We start from the raw sequence: 22801 nt of genomic DNA, 5'->3' as shown, positions 1-22801 counted from the left end.
TCGAGGGGTCAACATACGTGCTTGATTAGGGCCTCGTGGAATGGACAAAGTGACCTCTAGTGGCTAGGAAACTGTAAAAATATCCTTCTTTGGTTACAGTTTTAAGTCCTATATCATTGAGTCCATGTTCTACTCTTTCACCATGCAAAGTTCTAGACAATATTCTCTCCCTTTTTACAAAGAAAATAAATCAGCATTTATAATCTCAATTACTAACCCATCACTATCATTATCTCTTTGTAACTTTTATGACAACTGAGATTTATTTTTTGCTGTCATTATCCACGTTAACATGTATTTAATTGGTTTCACTCTTGCCTTTCCAATTGTAGCCCAATCCTACATAACCTTTGGTTCTGAATTTTTTGTCCTTTGATCCTAAAAAACGAGGTTTAACTTTTACATGAGGTATATGAAAAATTATAGTTTTTTTAAACTAAAAATCCTGGGATCATCATCTCCATGAGATCAACTTTTACATGGGCATATATGGGTAAATCACAACTCTACCAGTAATAAAAACAGGAAATGCTAGAAAAACTCACAGGTCTGACAGCATCTATGGAAAGAGACACAGAGTTAACGTTTCGAGTCCGTATGACTTCTTCAGAGCTAAAGAGAAGTAGAAATGTGATGGAATTTATACTGTTTAAGGGGGTGGAGCAGGTAAAGCAACTTAGAAGGACAGCGATAGGTGGGAGATTTACAGAGATGTCATGGACACAAGACAAAGGGAGTGTTAATAGGTAAGAAAGCAGAATGTGTTAATAGCAGAACAAGGGTCGGCACTCTGTGAAAGAATAGCATAGAACAAGTGACAGATGGCCCTTTTGGGGGGGAAAGGGATAAAAAAGGGGGATTAAAAAAGGGACAAAACAATGAATAAAACTGAAAGTGAATAAATAAAAATACATTTTAAAAAGGGGATTAAAAAAGGGGTGAAGTTGGAGGAGAGATCTCATGGTCTGAAGTTGTTGAACTCCATGTTTAAGTTCAGAAGGCTGTAAAGTGCCTAATCGGAAGATGAGGTACTGTTCCTCCAATTTGCGTTGAGCTTCACTGGAATATTGGAGCAGGCCAAGGATGGACATATGGGCATGAGAGCAGAATGATGTGTTGAAATGGCAAGCGACAGGAGGGTCTGGGTCATGCTTGTGGACAGACTGAAGGTGTTCTGCAAAGTGGTCACCCAGTCTGCGTTTGATCTCCCCATTGTAGAGGAGACCGCTTTGGGAGCAGTGAATGCTGTGGATCAAATTGAAGGAGAAGCAAGTGAAGCGCTGCTTCACCTCAAAGGAGTGTTTGGGCCATTGGACGTGAGGAGGGAGGAGGTAAAGGGGCAGGTGCTACCCTTCTGAGATTGCATGGGAAGATACCATGGGAAGTAGATGAGGTGTTGGGGGTGATGGAGGAGTGGACCAGGGTGTTTGGTGATGCCACCACCAAACACACCTTCTCCTCACCCCCCTACGGATTACTGATGGGGGGGTGAGGGTAAGATGTGTTTGGTGTGGCATCATGCTGGAGTTGGCGGAAATGGCAGAGATGAATCTTTGAAAGCGGAGACTGGTGGGGTGAAAAGTGAGGACGGGGGGACCCTATCATAGTTCTGGAAGGGCGGGCTAGTTGTGAGGGCAGAGGCGCGGAACATAGGTCAGATATGGTTGAGGGCCCTGTCAACCACAGTTGGGGGGAGGAACCTCAGTTGAGGAAGATGGAAGATATGTCAGAAGCACTGTTTTGGAAGGTGGCATCTTCAGAACAGATGTAATGGAGGTGAAGGAACTGAGAGAATGGAATGGAGCCCTCACAGGAAGCAGGGTGTGAGGAGCTACAGCCGAGGTAGCTGTCTGTGGGAGTCGGTAGGCTTGTAATGAACATTGGTGGACAGTCTATCATCAGAAATGGAGACAGAGAGCTCAAGGAAGGGAAGGGATGTGTCAGAGATGGACCATGTGAAGATGATGGAGGAGTGAAAATTGGAAGCAAAATTGATAAGTTCTGGTCCAGATCCAGACAAAAGCATGAAGTGGCACTGATACAGTCATCGGTGTACCCGAGAAAGAGTTGTGGGAGGGGGCCTGAGTAGGACTGGAACAAGGAATGTTCCACATACCCCATAAAGATTCAGGCATAACTGGGACCCATGTGGGTACCCATCGCCACTATGACCTGAATCTTCTGGTCAGCGTGCAGGGGCAGTCCTGCCTAACTGTCAAAGGCCTATTAAGGCCGTTAATAATCTAATTAAGCTAGTTGTCTGGGCTGCCCATCCAACTTTAAGGCAGGCAGGCGAAGAGCCCAGGCGGCCTTCGCATTTAGCATGAAGCCTCATCCACAGGCGGGATGAGGTTTCATGAAGGCTTTATAAATCAAATAAAAATTTTTATTAATATTCATTGACATGTCCCAGCTCATGTGACACTGTCACTTGAGGGGACATGCCTGAATAAATTTTTTTCTTTATTTCAATTCATCATAATCAAACTAATTTCCCTGAGGCAGCTTTGTGCCTCAGGGAGATTTCTGTGGAGCGCAGGTGCCAACTCTCCCTCCTCCCCCTGCCCGCACAGGGGAGCTCTCAGTGCTTCCGGGTGTGCATCACGCAGGCCCTAATTGCCCCCCCCACCCCCCCCCCCCACATAAAATGGCTGCACACTGGCTGCACACCAGCTCCCGCTCAGCAGCCCCGACAGGGAGAAAATTCTCCCCTATGTTCCTAACTATGATGTAACTTGTACACACTCCAGGCACCAGCTAGCGATAATGAACATAAAGCAGACAGTACCAAGTTTACTTTTTTTTTACACTAACATCATGTCCAAATAGTTATTGTCAAAAATCCACTATTCACTTGATATAAAGAAGTATTTTGCAGAAGGAGAAATTAGTTACATTTTAAATTATAGAATGTCCTAAACTGTTGACATGAGATAAAAGCCATTAGCCTGCTTGGATGACTACAGATTATAGGTATGTAACAAATTCCTTTAAATGGAAGGCTATTCTTACCTGTATAAATAAGTGCCCTTACATACTGCTGCTGATTTCACTTTTTGAATCTTTGCAGAAATTATCAAAGAGAGGAACAAACCTAAAGTACTTGGCTGTGGAGTATCTCGGTACAGCAGAAGGAAGAAAGGTGATGTGCAAGAGGATACGGAGAATGAAGCAGAAGAGTCCTGTCTAGAGAGCTGTAAAACCTCATTGAGGTCCATATTCACTAATTGGGATGCAGTCTTCCCAGATGAAACTTTTGACTCCCAGGAAAGGCAGGCGGAAGTAGACAGTGCCATTAAAGCAACCACATGTGTGATGGTTAAATGGGTTATCGAGTCGGGAATTGAAAGTCCAATGACTGAATCTCAGAGTTTTGCTGTATTAAGATGGCTTCAGAGAAATATTCTGTCTTGCGGTGCTGTGGCTCAAGAACTTCTGAAAGACAGTGCTTTATGGCATCATCTTCTACGATTTTATAGTAGAGTCACCAATGAAATAGATGGAGATGGTTTGAGAGGGGACCTTTCATGCTTCTTCACCAGTATTATGCTTCAGCTGCTGGAGATTCGAGGCCTGGTAGACAATGACATATACAAGAGTGTTATCAAACCAGTCTGTCTCCCTGCACTAAAAGACCAGGATCATGAAAGGAAAGGTGATTAATCTCCAGCCTTTGTTTTCTGATTGTCTTGAATTTTTAAGTTCCTGGTACATTTAAAGAAAGCACCAGAAATGACTGAATATTTTCTTCATTTTTATTTCTGCCAAATTAATATTTAAGCACAGAGTAGTTAATTATTGTAAAATATTTGAACACAACTGGAGCCCGATGACATCAACGTAAAATCTAATAAACTAGAATTTTAATCGGGTGCTCTATCAAAAATATGTATTCTCCCCAGTTAAAGCATCCAGATGAATCAGTGTTGCAAAATAATACAAATAAAACTGCTTTTTACTGAAAGGTCCTAGTAAAAGGACCTTGTGTTTGGCTTACCACTAAAAGCCTATTCCATTAAATAACTCTTAATTGCCATATTTGATTTGGCACTTATCACATCAAGAAATGTTTGATTGATGGAGTTGGTGAGAGTTTTGCTTAGCTGTAATATTATGACACTGTCAGCATCAGCTGACTTGAAACTGGTGAGACCTGAATTGAATAAGGTTAGTTCAGTGATATTTGCCTTTTAAGTTCAGCCATTTTTCAATGAAAAACAGACTTTGTGGTGATTCTAGTCTGTTTAATTTCTATGGAATCCCTTTTTTACATTAATTCATTATATCTTTTTCATTCTCCTTATTTTGGTTTCCATGTTTTGATTCATTTTTTGTTTCTGCCTTTATCCTAATTAGCAAGAAAGGCCAAAGCTTCGGTAATAGCCTATGCTGTAAAATAATATTGTAATATTTGAGGAGATCTAAAGATCATAGCACCTCCTTTATTTTAAAGTGCATTTTAAAACTTACCGATTTAGGGATTTCATTTCCTCTGCTAATATATTTGTTAATTAATAACTGCATTAAAATAGTGCACAAAGGAATTTTACATTTTAGCCAGTTTACTATCAAAGGAAATTAAACCCTTTAAGGTAAAATAAGCAATCTGCTTTGCATTCCTGGTTGGGTCTTCCATCCTAGCTTTTTCGGAAATGTGGAGCAGTCTTCCATTGAAATGCTTCCTCGGATCATCAGGGTGGGGGGAAACAAGCATCTCCCTTTTTACAGCACCAGCTGCCACAATCTGGTAAGTGTTCACTAACGCAGTGAAAAGGTTTGGGACATTTAACCGCTTTTCAGTGCTAGTGAATGAGTATATGAATGAATGGGTGAATGTGTAGGTGGGTAGAATGGGTGAGATAAGTGGTTAGGTTGGCAGCTGGGTTGGGTGGTGGTTGGGTCAGATTGGGAGGGATTGCCAGGTCAGGGTGGGGAGAAGTAGGGTGATGGGGGCTAGTCAGGTCGTGCCAGAAGGGATTCAGGGCATCAGGGGTAAGGACGCTTGGTGGTTGGGGGTTTCTGGAGGAGAATTGAGTTGTGTGGGCTAATAAGGCTGGGTTGGGGATCAGGGTGGTAGTCAAGGGGGTGGTGTGTGTGTGGGGGGGGGGGGGGGTCAAGGGTGGAGTTGGGGATATCAGTTTTATAGTTACCCAGGAGTTAGACTAGGATTTTGCCTTCAAACATTCCCTAAGTAACTATTCAGGTAAGTAAGTCAGGACTGTGGGAGACTTTTTTGGAGCATCCTGGAGAGCAGGGGAATTGTCCATCGGAAGCTCACATGGAATAAATGTGTATCAATGACAATCCGGAGACTAGAAGACCTGAGCTAATGCCTTAAGTTTCATGAACACTAATTGCTGTAACCCTTAGAAATGTTTCCAGACTGTCCTAAACTGTGGCGAATTATCACTTGTATTTTAGGGTTCACTAGCTCCCTCTCAGCTGCTGCTCCTTTGAGCTGGCATGCATCCTCAGTTAGTCACAATAGCTACCTTCTCTTCAAACACTTCCCATATAATTTATAATTGTAGCTTTTGAAGTATTATAGAGAGCATTTACTTGCTTTACTAATCAGATATTGCTGTTTCTTCTTAAGTCAATTCAGCTATCACAATACTGTGTTATTCATCAGGTTTTTATCATTCGTTTTAATTGGAAGATTTTTGAGTTTTACTTTTTTTTAAATTTGCTCTTGGGATGTGAACATCACTGCCAAGGCCAGCATTTCTTGCCCATCCCTCATTGACCTTGAGAAGGTGGTGGTGAGCCACCTTCTTGAACCGCTGCTGTCCATGTTGTGTAGGAAGGGAGTTCCAAGATTCTGATCCAAGTGAAGGAACAGCAATATAGTTCCAAGTCAGGATGGTGTGTGGCTTGGAGGGGAACTTTCAGGTGGTGGTGGTCCCATGCATCTGTTGCCATTGTCCTTCTTGTTGGTAGAGCTCTCAGGTTTAGAAGTTGCTGTCGAAGGAGATTTGGTGAGTTGCTGCCACTGTGCATCAGTTGTGAAGGCAGTGCATGTTTTATGGTGGTGTTTGGAGTGCAAAACAAATGGGCTGCTCCATCCTAGATTGAGCTTCTTGCGTGTACTTGGAGCTGTATCATCTAGGCAAGTGGAGAGTATTTCATCACATTTCTGATTTGTGCCTTGTAGATAGTGGACCGGCTTTGGGGATTCAGGAGGTGAGTTACTCGCCACAGGATTCCCAGCTCTGATTTGCTCTTTTGGAGATGGTCATTGTGTGGCACGAATGTTACTTGCCACTTTATCAGCCCAAGCCTGAATGTTGTCCAGTTCTTGTTGCATGTGGGCATGGACTGCTTCAGTACCTGAGGAGTTGTGAAGTTGAGTTAAGGAATTTTATATTTTTGATCTCCTTATTTGAAAAAGGAAATAAATGCTTTAGAATCAGGTCAGAGAAGGTCCACTCAACTCATTCCTAGGATGAAAGGCTTATCTTATGAAGAAAGGTGGAACAGGTTGGGCTTATATCCATTAGAGTTCAGAAGAATGAGAGATGATTTATTGAAACATATGGGATCCTGAGGGGATTTAATAGGGTGGATACTGGCATGATTTTTTGTCTTGTGGGGAGACTAGAACTAGGGTACACAGTTTATGAATAACAGGTTCTCTTTTAAGATGGAGGTGAGAATTATTTTCTCTCCGAGGGTTGTTAGTATGTGGAATTCTCTTCTCCAAAAATCAGTGGAGGCTGGGTCATTGAATTTATTCAAAGCTGAGTTAGATTCTTGATAGACAAGGGAGTCGGGCTATGGGGGTGTGGGGCAGACAGGAAAGTGGAGTTTGAGACCAAATCAGCCATGATCATGTGGAATGGCAGAGCATGTTTGAAGGCTTGAATGGCCTACTCCTGCTCCTAAGTCCTATGTTCCTATGAATAGTACCGGACACAATGTAATTATCAGCAATCAGAGGGAACATCATTCAAGCAGCTGAAGATGATTGGGCCGAGGACACTAACCTGAGGAACTTCCTCAGTGCCCTGGGACAGAGATGATTGGCCTCCACCAACCACAACCATCTTCCTTTGTGCTATGTATGACTCCAAGCATTGGGGAGTTTTTCCCCGATTCCCATTGACTTCAGTTTTGCTAGGGCTCCTTGATGCCAAACCCAGTCAAATGCTGCCTTGATGCCAAAGGCAGTCACTCTCACCTCAAACCTGGTATTCAGCTCTTTTGTCCATGTTTGGATCACAGCTGTAATGATTGGCCCTGAGTGGCCCTGGTGGAACCCAAACTGAGCAGTTGTAGTAAATTGCACATGAATTTAAATAACTTTCTTTGAGTTTAAAAAGAAAGCAAATGACTGGCGTTTTTTTTTTCTTCTGCATTGGAGCATTAATGTGCAGCACCCGAGAGTAAATTCCTGACCTTAACTGTATTGCATTGAGCAAAGACCGGTCAGTAGTGGCAGTGAGGGAAATAAATCAGATGCGCCACCCCCGAACACCTTGGGAGGCATTTATACCATTTATAATCTACTTGTATTTAATTAGAGAAACATAGTAAAATGTCAAAGAACTTCACAGGAGCCTAATCAGAAAAAAAATTAACATTAAGTCAAAGGAGGAGACACTCGGACAGGTAACCAAAAGCTTGGTCAAAGCGTTAAGCTTTAAGGAGCATCTTAATAGTGGAGAGATGGGAAAGTTTAGGTAGGAAAATCCAGAGCTCGTAGCCCAGACAGCTGAAGGCACGGGGATGCCAGCAGTAGGGCAAAGTAAGTGGCACAAGAGGTCAAGAGTTGGTGGAGGATTCTAGGGCTGAAGGAGGTAATAGAGGAGGGCAGGGGCAGGGCCACAAAAGATTTGAACATGATTAGCACTGCAGTTGATGATGGCTCAGGCTACATATACTGCCCTCTTAGCTGCAGAAGTTCCATAGCTTGAGGCTGTGGGGCCTTTGATGGATGAAAGGGGACAGTCACATGCTTCTACAAGATAGCCCTCAAAAAATGAAAATGGTCCAAAGGTCATCTCCTGTAAAATGTATCTGACAGTTTTAAATACAACTATGACGTTTTAAAAATGTGTGGTTCTCTCCCTTCTGTCACAGCTGCAACATTGTCTCTGCTCTCTGATTACTTGTGGGACTTGTGGCTTGGAATGCGGGAACCTCAGCTCTTTCTGGCTCATGTAATGTTGATCTCCAAGGCCTCTGAAGAAGCATCATGGTTTGAAAAGAGCCCTAAAGCTAAACAAAAGAAGTCAACGGATGCCATTGTGTCTCTCTGTAAAGACATCCATTCCCTTATAGAAGGACAGTAGTTGAAAAGCTGCATCTTTAGTTACACTCACTAGCAAAGACAGATTTTATTTTGCTATATTTTTACAGGAGATCAGAGAATTGATACTTGCATTGTTGATTGTATTGTGTGTATGTGTGCTTTTGGCACCATCAAGAGGTGCAGTATTTTGGATATTAAGCCCGTCAGTGTTGAAAATCTATAAGATTGTAATAAATCATTACTGCTCTAAGTACAAATTAGAATGTAAATGAATAATAGCTTTACTTTTCAAGTACAATGGTTTCTCTGGAATAAATGGTAACCTGCATTTTTCAAATAGCTAATTGGATCTAGCAACTACTCCACAGGCACTTGCACAAAAGCAATAGTCTGTTCTTTTGAGCATCTCAAGGAAGTTAATTCCCTAAGCTATAAATAGTTTGTAAATCTATCACAGTTTATTCTTCTACCACTGAATATTCATAGAACACTGGTTTAAAAAGTAATCAAGCAACTTTTTAGCTGTTACAGACAGGCGGGGGGTTAATTTAAACAGCACTAATTTCTCCTCTCGCCACCCGTCCATGAACAGAAAGGTGTTTTTGATTTGCTTCCTCTTTTATAAGCAGTGGTGTATTCCCCAACCCCTCATTTTGGGTGTGATCCAATTTTCTATTAATAACCCCACAGAATACTCAAGATGGGATGATATCAAAGGGTTAGTTTATTTGCACACCCTCAAATTGCAGGAGGAGGGTAGCCTCCTTTGCATTCATACAGTAAAAGAGGGATAGAGGAAAAAAAATATTTGCAGTGCAGAGACCACAGAGAAAAGAAATATTGTTTCACATAGGTCTAGAATTCAGAATCAAAGTCCAATGAGGTATTCCTTCACTGAAGTTGGCGGACTGAAAACCGATGATGTATAATTCACTTTTCTAGTGGTTTTGAGATAGGCACGCAAAGATGAATCAGTCTTGTGAGCAAGGGTACAGAAGTTCCAACAAAAGCAATGGAGATGGAGCCAGGGGTACAATCGAGGCAGAGCCCCTTTTCGTAGGATGGTAAACACCATACTGAGATTTTGCAGTACAACAAGGCAATATAGCTTGTTCTACCAACTAGAGGTCCATGTCACATGACTCCCACCTCTGCACATTGCCTTTGACAAGGGATGTGTATCCCTTGTTTGGGCCCCTGAGATTGTTAAATGTCCTAGCCATTAAGAATTGAAAGGAAGGCTGTGGGGCCCTTTGTCCTAGCAGATGAGTAGACTTGAGTTTGCCATCCTGGGTTTTGAAATGCAGATGGCCTTTGTGTAATGTTCAGTTTGAATTTGGACTGTGCAGCTCATAGGGGTTATCAGTTTTTTTTCAGGGAGAACGAGGTACATGTTTCTTCAATACAGCCAGAAGGATTGCAACATAGGTGGTAATGTGGGCCCAGCCTGAAGGCTAGTGACCAGAGAGCATAATCACTGCATCTCATCATCATCCTCCAGGAATCTGGTAGCTATTAGAACCTCACATGCTTGTCTGGCCCATGCTATGGCTTCTTCCACTGCAGCCTCAGCTTCCTCACCCTGAACCCTCTTGATGCCCTCATCTTCTGAGGAGACATGCAGCTCCTCCATTTCATCATCTGACAAGTCTAGCCCCTTTGCAGTGCCAGGTTGTGCAACAAGCCACGTTAGTCAGTGAGACCCCTGGAGGAGTATACTGGAGTGCACTTCCAGATCTGCCAAGACATTGGAATTGCATCTTCGATATGCCAATGGTTTGCTCTACCAATGTTCGTGTAGCAGCTTGAGCATTGTTGTACCTTCTCTTGGCTGGAGTTTGTGGCCGTCTGACGGCATCGTCGGTCACGTACTTTGCGGGTAGCCTTTGTGGGCCCTCAAAGATGTCCGGAATCTGGGATTTACTTAAAAAGTAGGAGCCATGGCAGCTTCCTTGGTAGCTTGCACATACCTGCAAGATGTGTTTCTAGTGGTCGCAGACCAGCTGTATATTGAGCGAATGGAACCCTTTCCTGTTCATGTATTGTACTGGTTCTACAGCCATGTGAGTGCAGTCAATGGCACCCTGCATCTGTGGGAATCTGGAAACCGCAGCAAATCCCAGCCCTCTGGCTAACTTGATCTCTAGCAAGATGCACACAGTTATGCGCCTTGACAAAGAGAGTATCCATCACCTCCTGTATGCACTTGTGAGTGGAAGCTTGAGAGATGCTGCAGAGGTCCACAGTGAAGCACTGGAAAGAGCCACTTGCATAGAAGTTGAGAGCTGCATTTACTTTGAGAGCCACTGGTAATGGATGTCCTTCCAGCCCCCTTGGCATCAACTCCTGGAGAATGTAGCAGTGAGCCACCAGATCTCTGGACATGCAGAGGCATCGACAACACTGATTCTCATTCATCTGAGGAGTGACATGCGTCTTCTCTACACCTTCGGTCTTGCAAGCCACCTACGCTCAGCGAATCTGAGAGCTTCATCATCTGGGTCCGGAGGGGGCCCTGCTTTGATTGCTGATCAGGGTGATGCATGTCCCTTTCCTAAGCCTGACTCCGACATTGTACTCTTCTCCAAACTTCTTCCTGCTTGCATACGATGATGAAGGCAACGTTAAATGCTTCATTCATCTTCCTCACATTCTCCTCTCTGCATCTCAGTAGCATTGTTGATGATTCCTTCCATTACTTTACTGATGATGGAGAGTAGACTGATGGGGCGGTAACTGGCCGGGTTGGATTTGTCCTGCTTTTTGTGTACAGGACGTACCTGGGCAATTTTCCACATGGCCAGGTAGATGCCAGTGTTGTAGCTGTACTGGAACAGCTTGGCTAGGGTGCAGCAAGTTCTGGTGCACAAGTCTTCAGTACTATTGCTGGAATATTGTCAGGGCCCATAGTCTTTGTAGTATCCAGTCCCTTCAGCCATTTCTTGATATCATGTGGAGTGAATCAAATTGGCTGAAGACTGGCATTTGTGATGCTGGGGGCCTCCGGAGGAGGCTGAGATGGATCATCCACTCTGCACTTCTGGCTGAAGATTGTAGCAAATGCCTTATTTTTTACACTGATGTGCTGGGCTCTTCCATCATTGAGGATGGGGATATTTGTGAACCCTCCTCCAGTGAGTTGTTTAATTGTCCACCACCATTCACGGCTGGATGTGGCAGGACTGCAGAGCTTAGATCTGATCCGTTGGTTGTGGGATCGCTTAGCTCTGTATATCACTTGCTGCTTAACATATAAGTAGCCCTGTATTATAGCTTCACCAAGTTGGCACTTCATTTTTTTGGTATGCCTGGTGCTGCTCTTTATCAAGCAAGGGTTGATTCCCTGGCTTGATAGGTAATGGTAGAGTGGGGCATATGCTGGGCCATGCAGTTACAGACTCTGTTCGAGTACAATTCTGCTGCAGCCCCACTCTTGGTGGTGGACATTGAAGTCCCCAACCCAGTGTACATTCTATGCCCTTGCCACCCTCAGTGCTTCCTCCAAGTGGTGTTCACACCAAGTTTATTACAACAATTGTTCCAAGAACTTTTAATTCCAGACTTTTATTGAATTCAAATTCCACCATCTGCCATGGCAGGATTTGAACCCGGGCCTCCAGAGCATTATACTCTGGATTACTAATCCAGCAATAAGACCACTACCCCACCACATCCCCTGTGCATCCCTCCTCATTTGGGAATACAGATATCAGTTGGGTCCCCCTTAGGTCAGCCCAACAGTGCAGTGATTCACTTCTCCCAGAAACCATAAGAGTTCTCCCCACCAGAGTGTTTCCATAGTTTCATTTTCTACTGCGTCATAGGTTCAGGTTTCAACATGGTGGTGCTCAGATTTTACTACCAGATCAACTTCGACGCCCCATTTTGTGACTGTGGAAATCACTCCCGTCATCCTGGAGGAGCATAATGTGCAGGTTTTCCACCCTCCAATAACTCTCAGTCCTTCCCATATAATCCTTGAGCCCAGTGTCATTGTGCTGGATATCCCTGTCTTAACCCCTGAATCATTTGAGGTGGATGTGACTATGCCCCATGTGGACTATGAAGGCCTTACCCCTCCCCATCTTGAGGCCTATGGCACAGTAAAGACATCCCTGAGACCACCCAGAGGCCTGGGATTTGCTGCGATTTCCAGATTCCCACAGTTGCAGGGTGCCATCGACTGCACTCACATGGCTGTAGAACCAGTACAATACATGAACAGGAAAGGGTTCCATTCGCTCAATATACAGCTGGTCTGTGACCACCAGAAACACATCTTGCAGGTATGTACAAGCTACCAAGGAAGCTGCCATGGCTCCTACTTTTTAAGTAAATCCCACCACTCGCGCCTACACTACCTGCTCCCAATCTAAAGGATGCCTCCCCTGACTGTGAATTTGCCATCTCCAGCCCAATATTACACCCGGAACCCCCAGACCAAGGTGCATGAGGTAGTGACCAGGCCCTGCTCACCTTGCTGGGCACAACTGAGGTGCCCTCCCCCTCCCTGGACTGGGACAAGGACAGTCTTTGCAAGTTCAGCAATCTATACCGAATCAGTTCTTTACTCAGCTCCCCCTATTCTGGCCCCGACTCTTATTTGGGTTTCTGCTCTGGACTTACTTCCCATTCTGGCCCCGGGGACGTTCCCACCAACCCCCACCCAATCATGTGTCTGAGTGCACCCTTCCCCAGTATTCACCCCCCACCTCAGTCATGCCTTTGTCCTCCAGCTCTTTTCGCATTGATAAACTATAGTTTGCTTTAGCTCTGCAGATATACTCAGCAAAGTAATGATGCTGTTTTGTGCACAGAGAAATAGAGACAGCTTTGCACAATATTTCTATTTCGGTGCCTTATTCAAATGATAAATCTGTACCTAGTTCTGCTCTTTCCATGGATGAGTCATGTCTTTTGAGTGTCATTTATGTCCTTGGGTTTTAAGTGACTAAAGATACAACGTTTTTTTAACACAATATAACAGTATTTATTTCTAAATATCTGTAAGACAACACAACCAAAAGTTGCTGAAGTATCATAAAATACAGTGATTTTTTTGAGGCAAATGTTACTTAATTCTCAAAGGAAATATAGAAATTTATAAAGCACCTTTCACAACCTCAGTCCATCCCAAAGCTCTTTACAACCAATGAAGTATTTTTAAGCATTGCTGAAAAAAGAGACATGTCAAATCTTTTTGTCTTGCACTTATCAGGACACCACAAGAATACCACATAAGGGGAAAACAACAATTTATACTGTATGTGAAGAGAGTGTTGTCTTCACATACAGTATGAATTGTTGTTTTCCCCTTATCAGGACACTTCACAAGAACACATATGAGTGCAAGACAAAATGCTTCGTCATGTCTCTTTCAGCAATACTCAAGTTCTGTACTACCAAATGACTAAGTATTTTTAAAGTACAGTCACTGTTACAATATAGGAAATGTGGCAGCCAATTTACACACAGTAAACTCCCACAAACAGAAATAGGGTAATAATCAGATTTATGTGTTAAGTGAGGGATAAATATTAACCAGGACACCATTACTCCCCTGTTTGTTGTCTTAATAGTTCCATTGGATCTTTTACATCCATCTGACAGAGCAGACAGGGTCTAGGTTTAACGCCTCATCCAAAAAAACAGTATCTACAATAGTGCAGCACTCTCACTGTACTGAATTGGAGTGCCTGCATAGATTATGTGCTCAGGTTTCTGGAGTGGGACTTGAACACCCAACCTTCTGAGGCAAGAGTGCTACTGCTGAACCGATTGCAAGGGACTTCATGGCTGGGAATTAATTCCCGTGATGGATGTCCCACCACCATACCCCTGACTTGTGAACAGCACCACTGAGTGTGGTGCCTGCTGCCAGTAATGCTCCAGAGGATCTGTGTTTGATTGCAGGTCACAGGTGATTCAGGCGGGATGGGGGGGGGCGATCCAGGGGAGGGGTAGCCAGAGAGAAGGGTGCAGGTGGATCAGAGGCAAGGTCACTTTCAACACCGCCGCCCAATGCCTTATCACTTTCCCTTCCCAATGCTAGTGGCTCAGTTGGGCACTGAGTGCCTGTCAGTGAAGGACCCCATCAACGAGGGCACAGGCCAATCCCACACGGTTTGCTGGGCAGCCTTCAGGAGGCACAGGAGAGCCATGTGAGACCCATTAAACCCCTGAGCCACCACTGAATTCTGGTGGCTCAGGGATAATTGGTATCAAGTGACCCATCTATGAGCCTTATTAGCATCACGCCAGCAACTGGCGGGATTCCCACATCGGGTCTATTCCACCCCCAAGTTAATTGGGGATAGTTTTCCTGACGCAGATACTCCCACCCAATTCTCCCGGCTCCCCCCTCCAAAACCACCACGCCTGCTCCAACAGGCTCAATTAAATTCTGGCTCATGATTCTGCTAGCCATTTCTCTGTGTTGCAGACAATAACTTGGAGTATTATAGCATTTTTAATGCAAGAAACATCCCTAGGTGCTTCACAAATAAGTTTAGAGATAACAACATTGATCCAAGAAGGGAAAAATGAGGACGGTTTACTGAAAGATTGGAACAATTTGTAGATGAGGGCCGGGATATCATATTTAATCTATGGAGGAATGGCAAGCTAACATGTCAATGAGAAGAGAGGGTTGCAGGAAATGAGCAAGAAAGGGTAGAAAACATGAGGTCGAGCTTTGAACAAGTTAAGGTTTTATGAAGAGTGGAGGATTTTAAGTCAAGGAGAGTTTTTGAATAGCCAAAACTAGAAATGATAAAGACAGGCAAAAACGCTTTAGAGAGGCTGAGGTAGGGATAAGGTTGGGCACTGCTGTGGATGTGCAAATCAGCAGATTGCTGAAGTTTAAAAGGTCAACCCAAAGTTGAAGTGAACAGATTAATAGATTAATTCAGCATGAGAGTGCCTGGGGTGGCAATGGAGTCAGTGGTAAAGGACCAGACTTGGTGGAAGGTTATAAGACAATTGGTTCAGTCTTCTCAGTATTGAGCTGGCTGAAGCTATGACTAATCCAAGACTTGATGTCAGACGAACAGTCTGACACATTTGGAGCACTGAGGCATGCGGCAGAGACCTAAAACCATATAAAGGTTTGCAGCACAGAAGCCCGGTCAATCCCTTGTATCCTAACTAGAGTAATTCAAAAATCACAGAGTGCAGAAGAGTCTGCACCAACACGTGAAAAACTACCTAATCCCATTTACCAGCACTTGGCCCATAGCCTTGAATGTTATAATGTGCCAAGTGCTCATCCAGGTACTTTTTGAAGGATGTGAGGCAACCCGCCTCCACCACTCTCCCAGCCAGTGCATTCCAGACCGTCACCACCATCTAGGTAAAAAAGTTCTTCCTCACATTCCCCCCTAAACCTCCTGCCCCTCACCTTGAACTTATGTCCCCTTGTGACTGACCCTTCAACTAAGGGGAACAGCTGCTCCCTATCCACCCTGTCCATTCCCCTCATAATCTTGTACACCTCGATCAGGTCGCCCCTCAGTTTTCTCTGCTCTAACGAAAACAACCCAAGCCTATCCAACCTCTCTTCATAACTTAAATGTTTTATCCCAGACAACATCATGGTGAATCTCCTCTGCACCCTCTCCAGTGCAATCACATCCTTCCTATAATGTGGCGACCAGAACTGCACACAGTACTCCAGCTGTGGCCTCACCAAGGTTCTATACAACTCCAACATAACCTCCCTACTTTTGTAATCTATGCCTTGATTGATAAAGGCAAGTGTCCCATATGCCTTTTTTCACCACCCCACTAACATGCCCCTCCACCTTCAGAGATCTATAGACACACACGCCAAGGTCCCTTTGTTCCTCAGAACTTCCTAGTGTCATGCCATTCATTGAATACTTCACTGTCAAATTACTCCTTCCAAAGTGTATCACCTCACACTTTTCAGGGTTAAATTCCATCTGCCACTTATCTGCCCATTTGACGGTCTATATCTTTCTGTAGCCCAAGACACTCAACCTCATTGTTAACCACCCGGCCAATCTTTGTGGCACCTGCAAACTTATTAATCCTACCTCCCACATAGTCATCTATGTCATTTATATAAATAACAAATAATAGGGGACCCAGCACAGATCCCTGTGGTACGCCACTGGACACTGGCTTCCAGTCACTAAAGCATCCTCTGTCATCACCCTCTGTCCCCTACAACTAAGCCAATTTTGAATCCACCTTATCAAATTACCCTGTATCCCATGTGCATTTGCCACCTTTATAAGTCTCCCATGTGGGACCTTGTCAAAAGCTTTGCTGAAATCCATATAAACTACATCAACTGCACTACCCTCATCTACACACCTGGTCACCTCCTCAAAAAATTCAATCAAATTTTTTAGGCATGACCTCTCTCTGACAAAGCCATGCTGACTATCCCTGATCAAACCTTGCCTTTCCAAGTGGAGATCGATTCTCTCCTTCAGAATATTCTCCAATAGTTTCCCTACTTTGAGACTGGCCTGTAGTTCTCTGGCTTATCTCTACAACCCTTCTTAAATAGCAGAACCACATTAGCTGTTCTCCAGTCCTCTGGCGCCTCCTCTGTGGCCAGAGAGGAATTAAAAATTTGGACCAGTGCCTCTGCGATCTCCTCCCCTGCCTCCCTCAGCAGTCTGGGACACAAATCATCTGGACCTGGAGATTTGTCCACTTTTAAACCTGCCAACACCTCCAATACCTTGTCACTCCCTATATCAATTTGCTTAAGAACCTCGCAGTCTCTCTCTCAGGGTTCAATACCTTCATCCTCATTCTCTTGGGTGATGACAGATGTGAAATATTCATTCAACTCTCTAGCGATGTCATCTGGCTCCAACCATAGATTGCGCCCTTGGTCCCTTATGGGCCCGAATCTTTCCCTGGTTATCCTCTTCCCATTGATATACTTAAAGAATATCTTGGGATTTTCCCTACTTTTACCAGCCAGAGCTTTCCCATATCCCTTCTTTGCTGTCCTAATTTCTTTCTTAAGCTCTACCCTGCACTTTCTGTACTCCATTAATGCCTCCGCTGATTTGCTTCTCTTGACCTGCTAAAAGCCTCTCTTTTCCTTCTCATCGTAACCTGAATGTCTCTGGTCATCCATGGTTCTCTGTGCTTGTTAGTCCTTCCTATTACCCTAGAGGGAACATGTTGCGCCTTGCTCCCCATTTCCTTTTTGAAAACCCCCACTGCTCCTCTGTAGATTTCCCCACAAGTAACTGTTCCCAGTCTACCTTAGCCAGATCCTGCCTTATTTTACTAAAATCCACTCTCCCCCAATCCAAAACATTTTTTGTAACTTGTCTATTTCTTTGTCCATAACAAATTTAAATTATACCATGTTGTGGTTGCTATCATAAAATGCTTCCCCACCACCACCTCAGCCACCTGTCCAGCTTCATTCCCCAGAATTAGGTCCAGCACTGCGCCATCCCTTGTTGGACCCTCTACATATTGACCTAAAAAGTTCTCCTGTACACATTTCAAGAAATCCACTCATCCAAGCCCTTAACACTATGTCTATCCCAATTAATGTCTGGAAAGTTGAAATCACCTAATATAATTACCCTATTATTGCTTTTACACACCTCCACAAATTGTGCACATATTTGCTCCTCAATTTCTCGCTGACTATCTGGGGGTCCATAATAAACACCTAACAATGTGGCTGCCTCTTTTTTATTCCTAAGTTCTACCCACAAAGCTTCATTTGATGCCCCCTCCAAGATATCATCTCTCCTTACTGCAGTAACGGACTCCTTAACTAATAATGCAATGCCTCCCCCTCTTTTATCCCCTCCCCTGTCTCGCCTGAAGATTCTATATCCCGGAATGTTGAACTGCCAATCCTGCCCCTCCCTCAACCATCTCTCAGTGATGGCGACCAAATCACAATTGCCCATGTCAATCCTCACCCTTAACTCAGCTGTTTTTCCTGTAACACTCCTGGAATTAAAGTAGAGGCCATCCAGCCTTGCCTTACTCCCTTGAAACTTAATGTAGCTGTACTCCCTCTGACTTGATTGTTTTACTGTATTATTATGCATCCCTATTCAGCTAATGTTCTGTGTCCCCTCCCCCTGCCAAATTAGTTTAAACTCCTCCCAAAAGCACCAGCAAACCCACCCGTAAGAATGTTAGTCCCGCTCTGGTTCTGATGTAGACCATCCCACTTGTACAGGTCCCACCTTCCCCAGAAACGGTCCCAGTGATCCAGGAATCTAAAACCCTCCCTCCTGCACCAACACTTAAGCTACATATTCATCTGTGCTATTCCCCTATTCCTGAGCTCGCTAGCACATAGCAGTGGGAGTAATCCAGAGATTACAACCCGAGAGGTCTTGCTTTTTAGTCTACTGCCTAACTCCCTGAATTCTTGATGCAAGACCTCATCCCTTATTCTACCTATGTCATTGGTACCAACATGTACCATGACCTCTGCCTTGTCACCCTGCAGCCATTCAGTACATCCCGGACCCTGGCACCAGGGAGGCAACACACCATCCTGGAGTCGTGTTGAAGGCCACAGTAGCGCCTATCTGTTCCCCTGACTATAGTTTCCCTTATTACTATTGCTCTTCCTCTCTTCCTCCCCTCCTGTACAGACCGGCTGCTTGTGGTGCCAGAAGCTTGGCTCTGTTTGCACTCCCTGGAGGAACCAGCACCCTCATCAGCCTCCAAAATGGAATACTGATTTGCGAGCGGGACCCCAGGGGACTCCTGAACTACCTGCCTGTTGCTCTTGGACTGCCTGGTGGTCACCCATTCCCTTCCTTCCTCAAGTACATTCAGCTGCGGTGTGACTACCTCTCTAAACGTGTTATCCACAATGCTCTCAGACTCGCGGATGCTCCACAGTGACCCCAGCCTCCGTTCCAGCTCTGAAACCTGAGCTTCCAGGAGCTGCAGCTGGACACACTTCCTGCACACATGCTGGTCCCGGGCACTGGAAATATCCCCGGCTTCCCACTTGGAGCACGAGGAGCACACCACTGCTTTGAGCTCTCCTGTCATGATGTATCCCTTTAAATTAAACCTTTTAAATCAATTACTCTCGGGCCCTTCTTTCCTGATCTTCGTTACTATAGAATATACAAACTATAAACCACAAAAAGACCTTAAACCATAAGTAATTAAAGTAGTAAATACTTACCTGACCTAACCCACTACTTACCAGTCATTCCTTTCCCTTGTTAGCCTCTACTGTTGCAACAGGGTAAGACCACTCTCTGAAGATTTAAGATGTTGCATATCCAAGAGAAAATGCAAAAAGCACCTCTTCCCCTCTGTACTGAATTCCCACTGTGCACCAAATTGCCAAAACCCACACTCATTCTGGCTGTATCTCACTCAGGATGAGCTCTCTCCCCTGTTCGTTTGTAATCCCACTGGCCCACTCTCTCTGGATTGTGTTATACCTTCATCTGCTTCGAGTACTTACCTGCTTTTCCCTTAAAAGATGCAATAGTTTCTGTCTCAATTACCAGCAGCTGTGTAAGGAAATGTCCCCTTGTGATAACTCCTTGCCACTGAGGCCCCAATCAGGAGTAGTATTTCCATTTTCACTTGATTAAAACCTTTTATAATATTAAAAACTTCTATTCGATCTTCTGAGCCATTTTTGCCCCAGTGGAAGTCGTCTCTGGATCTCTAGTTTCTTCATAACTATAGTTTTGCATCCCTGTGAATCTTTGTTGCGTGTTGTCTACGGCATTAATGTCCTTTTTATAGAAGGTGATTTTTGACTTCTAAGAAAGCCCATTTTGGCACTTTGAGAAATGCAGAAATCAGATCGGAGAACTTTATGGGAGAGAGGACCAGAAACCTGGGAGGTGGCACCCATTTAAGAACCTTGGGGAAGAAAAGGTTAGAGAAGGGGTAATAATTGCAGAAGACAGAGTGAGGGCATTTCTTTTCTCTGATGAGGTGTGTACTGATGGCAGTTTTCAAGAGGAAAAAAGAAAGCTAACCATTGATATTGTTAGTGAGGCATCAGGAAGTGGAGTTAAGTGATTAGCATTTAAATTTGAAGAGGATTGAAGGAGCAACAGATATGTCCCATTGATGAGATAAGCCTGGAGATTGAAAGAGATTGGTTGGGTGAACAGGTAGAATAAGAACCAGGTCAGAGGCAACGTCTGACTCTCATCCCCAGCAACAGAGAACTCAGTTATGTGAAGAAACTGGACTAATGTGGGCTTTTCAGCCTTGAAAGGAGACAACTAATAGGAGCTCTTTGGAGGTATATAAGGTATTCAGAAATGTGCTTTGAGCTGAACTGTGAGAGTAGAATAAGGGGACAACTCGTTTATACTATTAAAAACCAACTTTTAATGTGAGGTAGTTCTTGATAAAAGTTGTGACCGTTAGACAAAGGTCCAGTATTTACTTAAGAGCAATTCTGATGCTGTGATGGAGAACTGTAGGATTTTTCTGAATGGATGAGCAGATGACTTTTTTCATCTTTACCTACTCTGTGATTTTGTGTCAAGTAAATATCACACAGAGAGATTGGGGACATGCATAAGAAGCACTTACATAAAGGATGAAGAACAAACAAGAACAAGATTTGAAACAATTAGGTGCTGCAACAAGAAAATATCTAAAAAAAAACATAGAGTGGAAAACAAAGAGCAAGAGGGAGATGGTGGGAAAGAATTACAGAAAAAATTGCAGGAAAGGAAACAGAATTTAATTTTAAATTTCTCTTTGGAATAATGGCAGAAGAGAGTAATAATATGTATATTTAAATATATATTATAAATGACCATGGTGGCTGAAAAGGATTTTCAACGAAGATTTGGAGAGATTGAGTTTATTTCCCTCTTCTGTCTTTCATTGGTGAAGTTCAAGTTGCCTTATACAAAAATATAGAAAGTTCTGTTTGTGGAGCACCTTTTATCCATCACACTTCACATATTTTGCCATGGCTGGCACACTTTTTTGTTCTCAAATTTTGGATCAGACTTGCATCTGATGGACTGGAATTTTCTAAATTAATCACAAACCACAACTGTAGAGATAGGAAACAAAGGAATCAAATTCAGGAAAAGTGAATAGAACAGCTACCAGAGAGGAACCATTAAGGATGTTAAAAAAAATCAAAATGAGCATTGAGTAAGACCAACTAATTAAAGGAGAAGAGAAATCAATCACATCTCTCAATTTTTGTTTTGCATATCTTAATTCACCATTAAGCTGCCAATTTAGCATTTGTAGCATTGTAAAGAGATAAAAATGATGATGTTTGCAAGATAATAATTACAGGCCAAATGGCCTCCTTCTGTCTGGCACCATTCTATGATTATTCTTAATGTCCTCATACAATTTCATTTCCTGGGTCTTGAATCTAACAAAGTTTTCCTGTGCCCCAAGAAGTCTGAGGTTTGAGTGAATAAAAGCTTCCCAGACCAATCAGTGTCAACTGAACAGACACTGTTGCTCCCAGTATCCATCTGTTCCTACAACTCCCTAATGTATCACAGCAAGAATAGCTGATTCAATTTGCAGACAGACAGATGAAAGTCAGATCATGTCCTCTGGCTATTGTGGTCCAAAAATAATTAAGTTTGTTCCTTAATTTGACTCTTAATTGGCATTTGCAGAAAAACACATTTTGCAGGATAAATGAATTCGTTTAACGGGCAAGAGGAGAAGCTACAAATGACCACCATTTGGAATTAGGATATAATATAACTATGGACCATACCATGTAATATTAAGGGCCATATCCTGATATTCAGTCTCAAAAGAGCAATTTAACTTTTAGAATTGAAATTACTTTGTGGCTGTTATGTTACGATCCTGTTAGACATCGTTCATGTTTAAAGAAGAAATCCAAACACGCAGCAATTAACCAACAGAAGTAAACCACAAGATTTCACGTTTTTAAACAAAAATTAACTTTATTGTTTATCAAAAAGAATGAAACAAAGTAAGCACTATTAACACTATAGTTTACAACTACGTATATTATGAATTCAGTTTTACTTTTGGTTTCTCCCAAAGAACTATCTTATAGGTTACGACAATCTTGAAGGTGCATTCACTTCTCTAGAAGCCAACTCCGAGATATGCTGCAGTCCTCCAGATTTCATTTTAATTCTCCTCAGTGTTCCAGCTATCCTCCAAGATAAGATTTAATTGGCTCCCTGCCTTTAGCATTTTGGCTATGTGAGCCTCCGCCTTTTCTTTAAAAACCTGGTGGATGCCTCAGCTCCTTGTTCAGGCTGCCAGCGGATACCCTTCCCTCAGCTTTCCAAGTTAACTCTGCTGACTGATGCCACAAGGCTCTGTGAGAACCAGTGTAGATTTCTCACACATGCTGCAAGCTAGATCAAGTCTTCCAGCTGCTTTTCTGTCACAAAATCCAAACTGAGATAGGGACCTACCCACATTCCACATGGTAAACGATGAAGTTAGCATTTTCTCTGCTTGAAGTGCAGGCCCAACTGTTGGATCTCTCAATCTGGTGAGATGCAGTACCAAAGAAAAACTGCAACTGCCTCTGTCTGTTCCCCAAACTGA

General features: G+C 43.5%; 1 protein-coding gene across 4 annotated transcripts in view; it reads left to right on the top strand.

Moving 5' to 3' along the window:
• The window catches only part of urb1 (URB1 ribosome biogenesis homolog), a 109839-nt gene extending 101257 nt beyond the window's left edge, over window positions 1-8582 (top strand). For all 4 annotated transcript variants that reach the window (XM_041211596.1, XM_041211597.1, XM_041211595.1 and 1 more), the window contains 2 exons: window positions 3071-3655; window positions 8083-8582. In XM_041211596.1, the coding sequence (XP_041067530.1) occupies window positions 3071-3655; window positions 8083-8294 (797 nt within the window). In that variant the 3' untranslated portion in view covers window positions 8295-8582. The remainder of the gene's footprint in view (window positions 1-3070; window positions 3656-8082) is intronic.
• The last annotated feature ends 14219 nt before the right edge of the window (window positions 8583-22801 follow it).

The sequence above is a fragment of the Carcharodon carcharias genome, chromosome 18 (genome assembly GCF_017639515.1).
Source record: "Carcharodon carcharias isolate sCarCar2 chromosome 18, sCarCar2.pri, whole genome shotgun sequence".
NCBI classification, from domain to species: Eukaryota; Metazoa; Chordata; class Chondrichthyes; order Lamniformes; family Lamnidae; genus Carcharodon; species Carcharodon carcharias.
The sequence above is the reverse complement of the archived record's forward strand: the minus strand, read 5'-3'. Positions and strand labels throughout refer to the sequence as shown.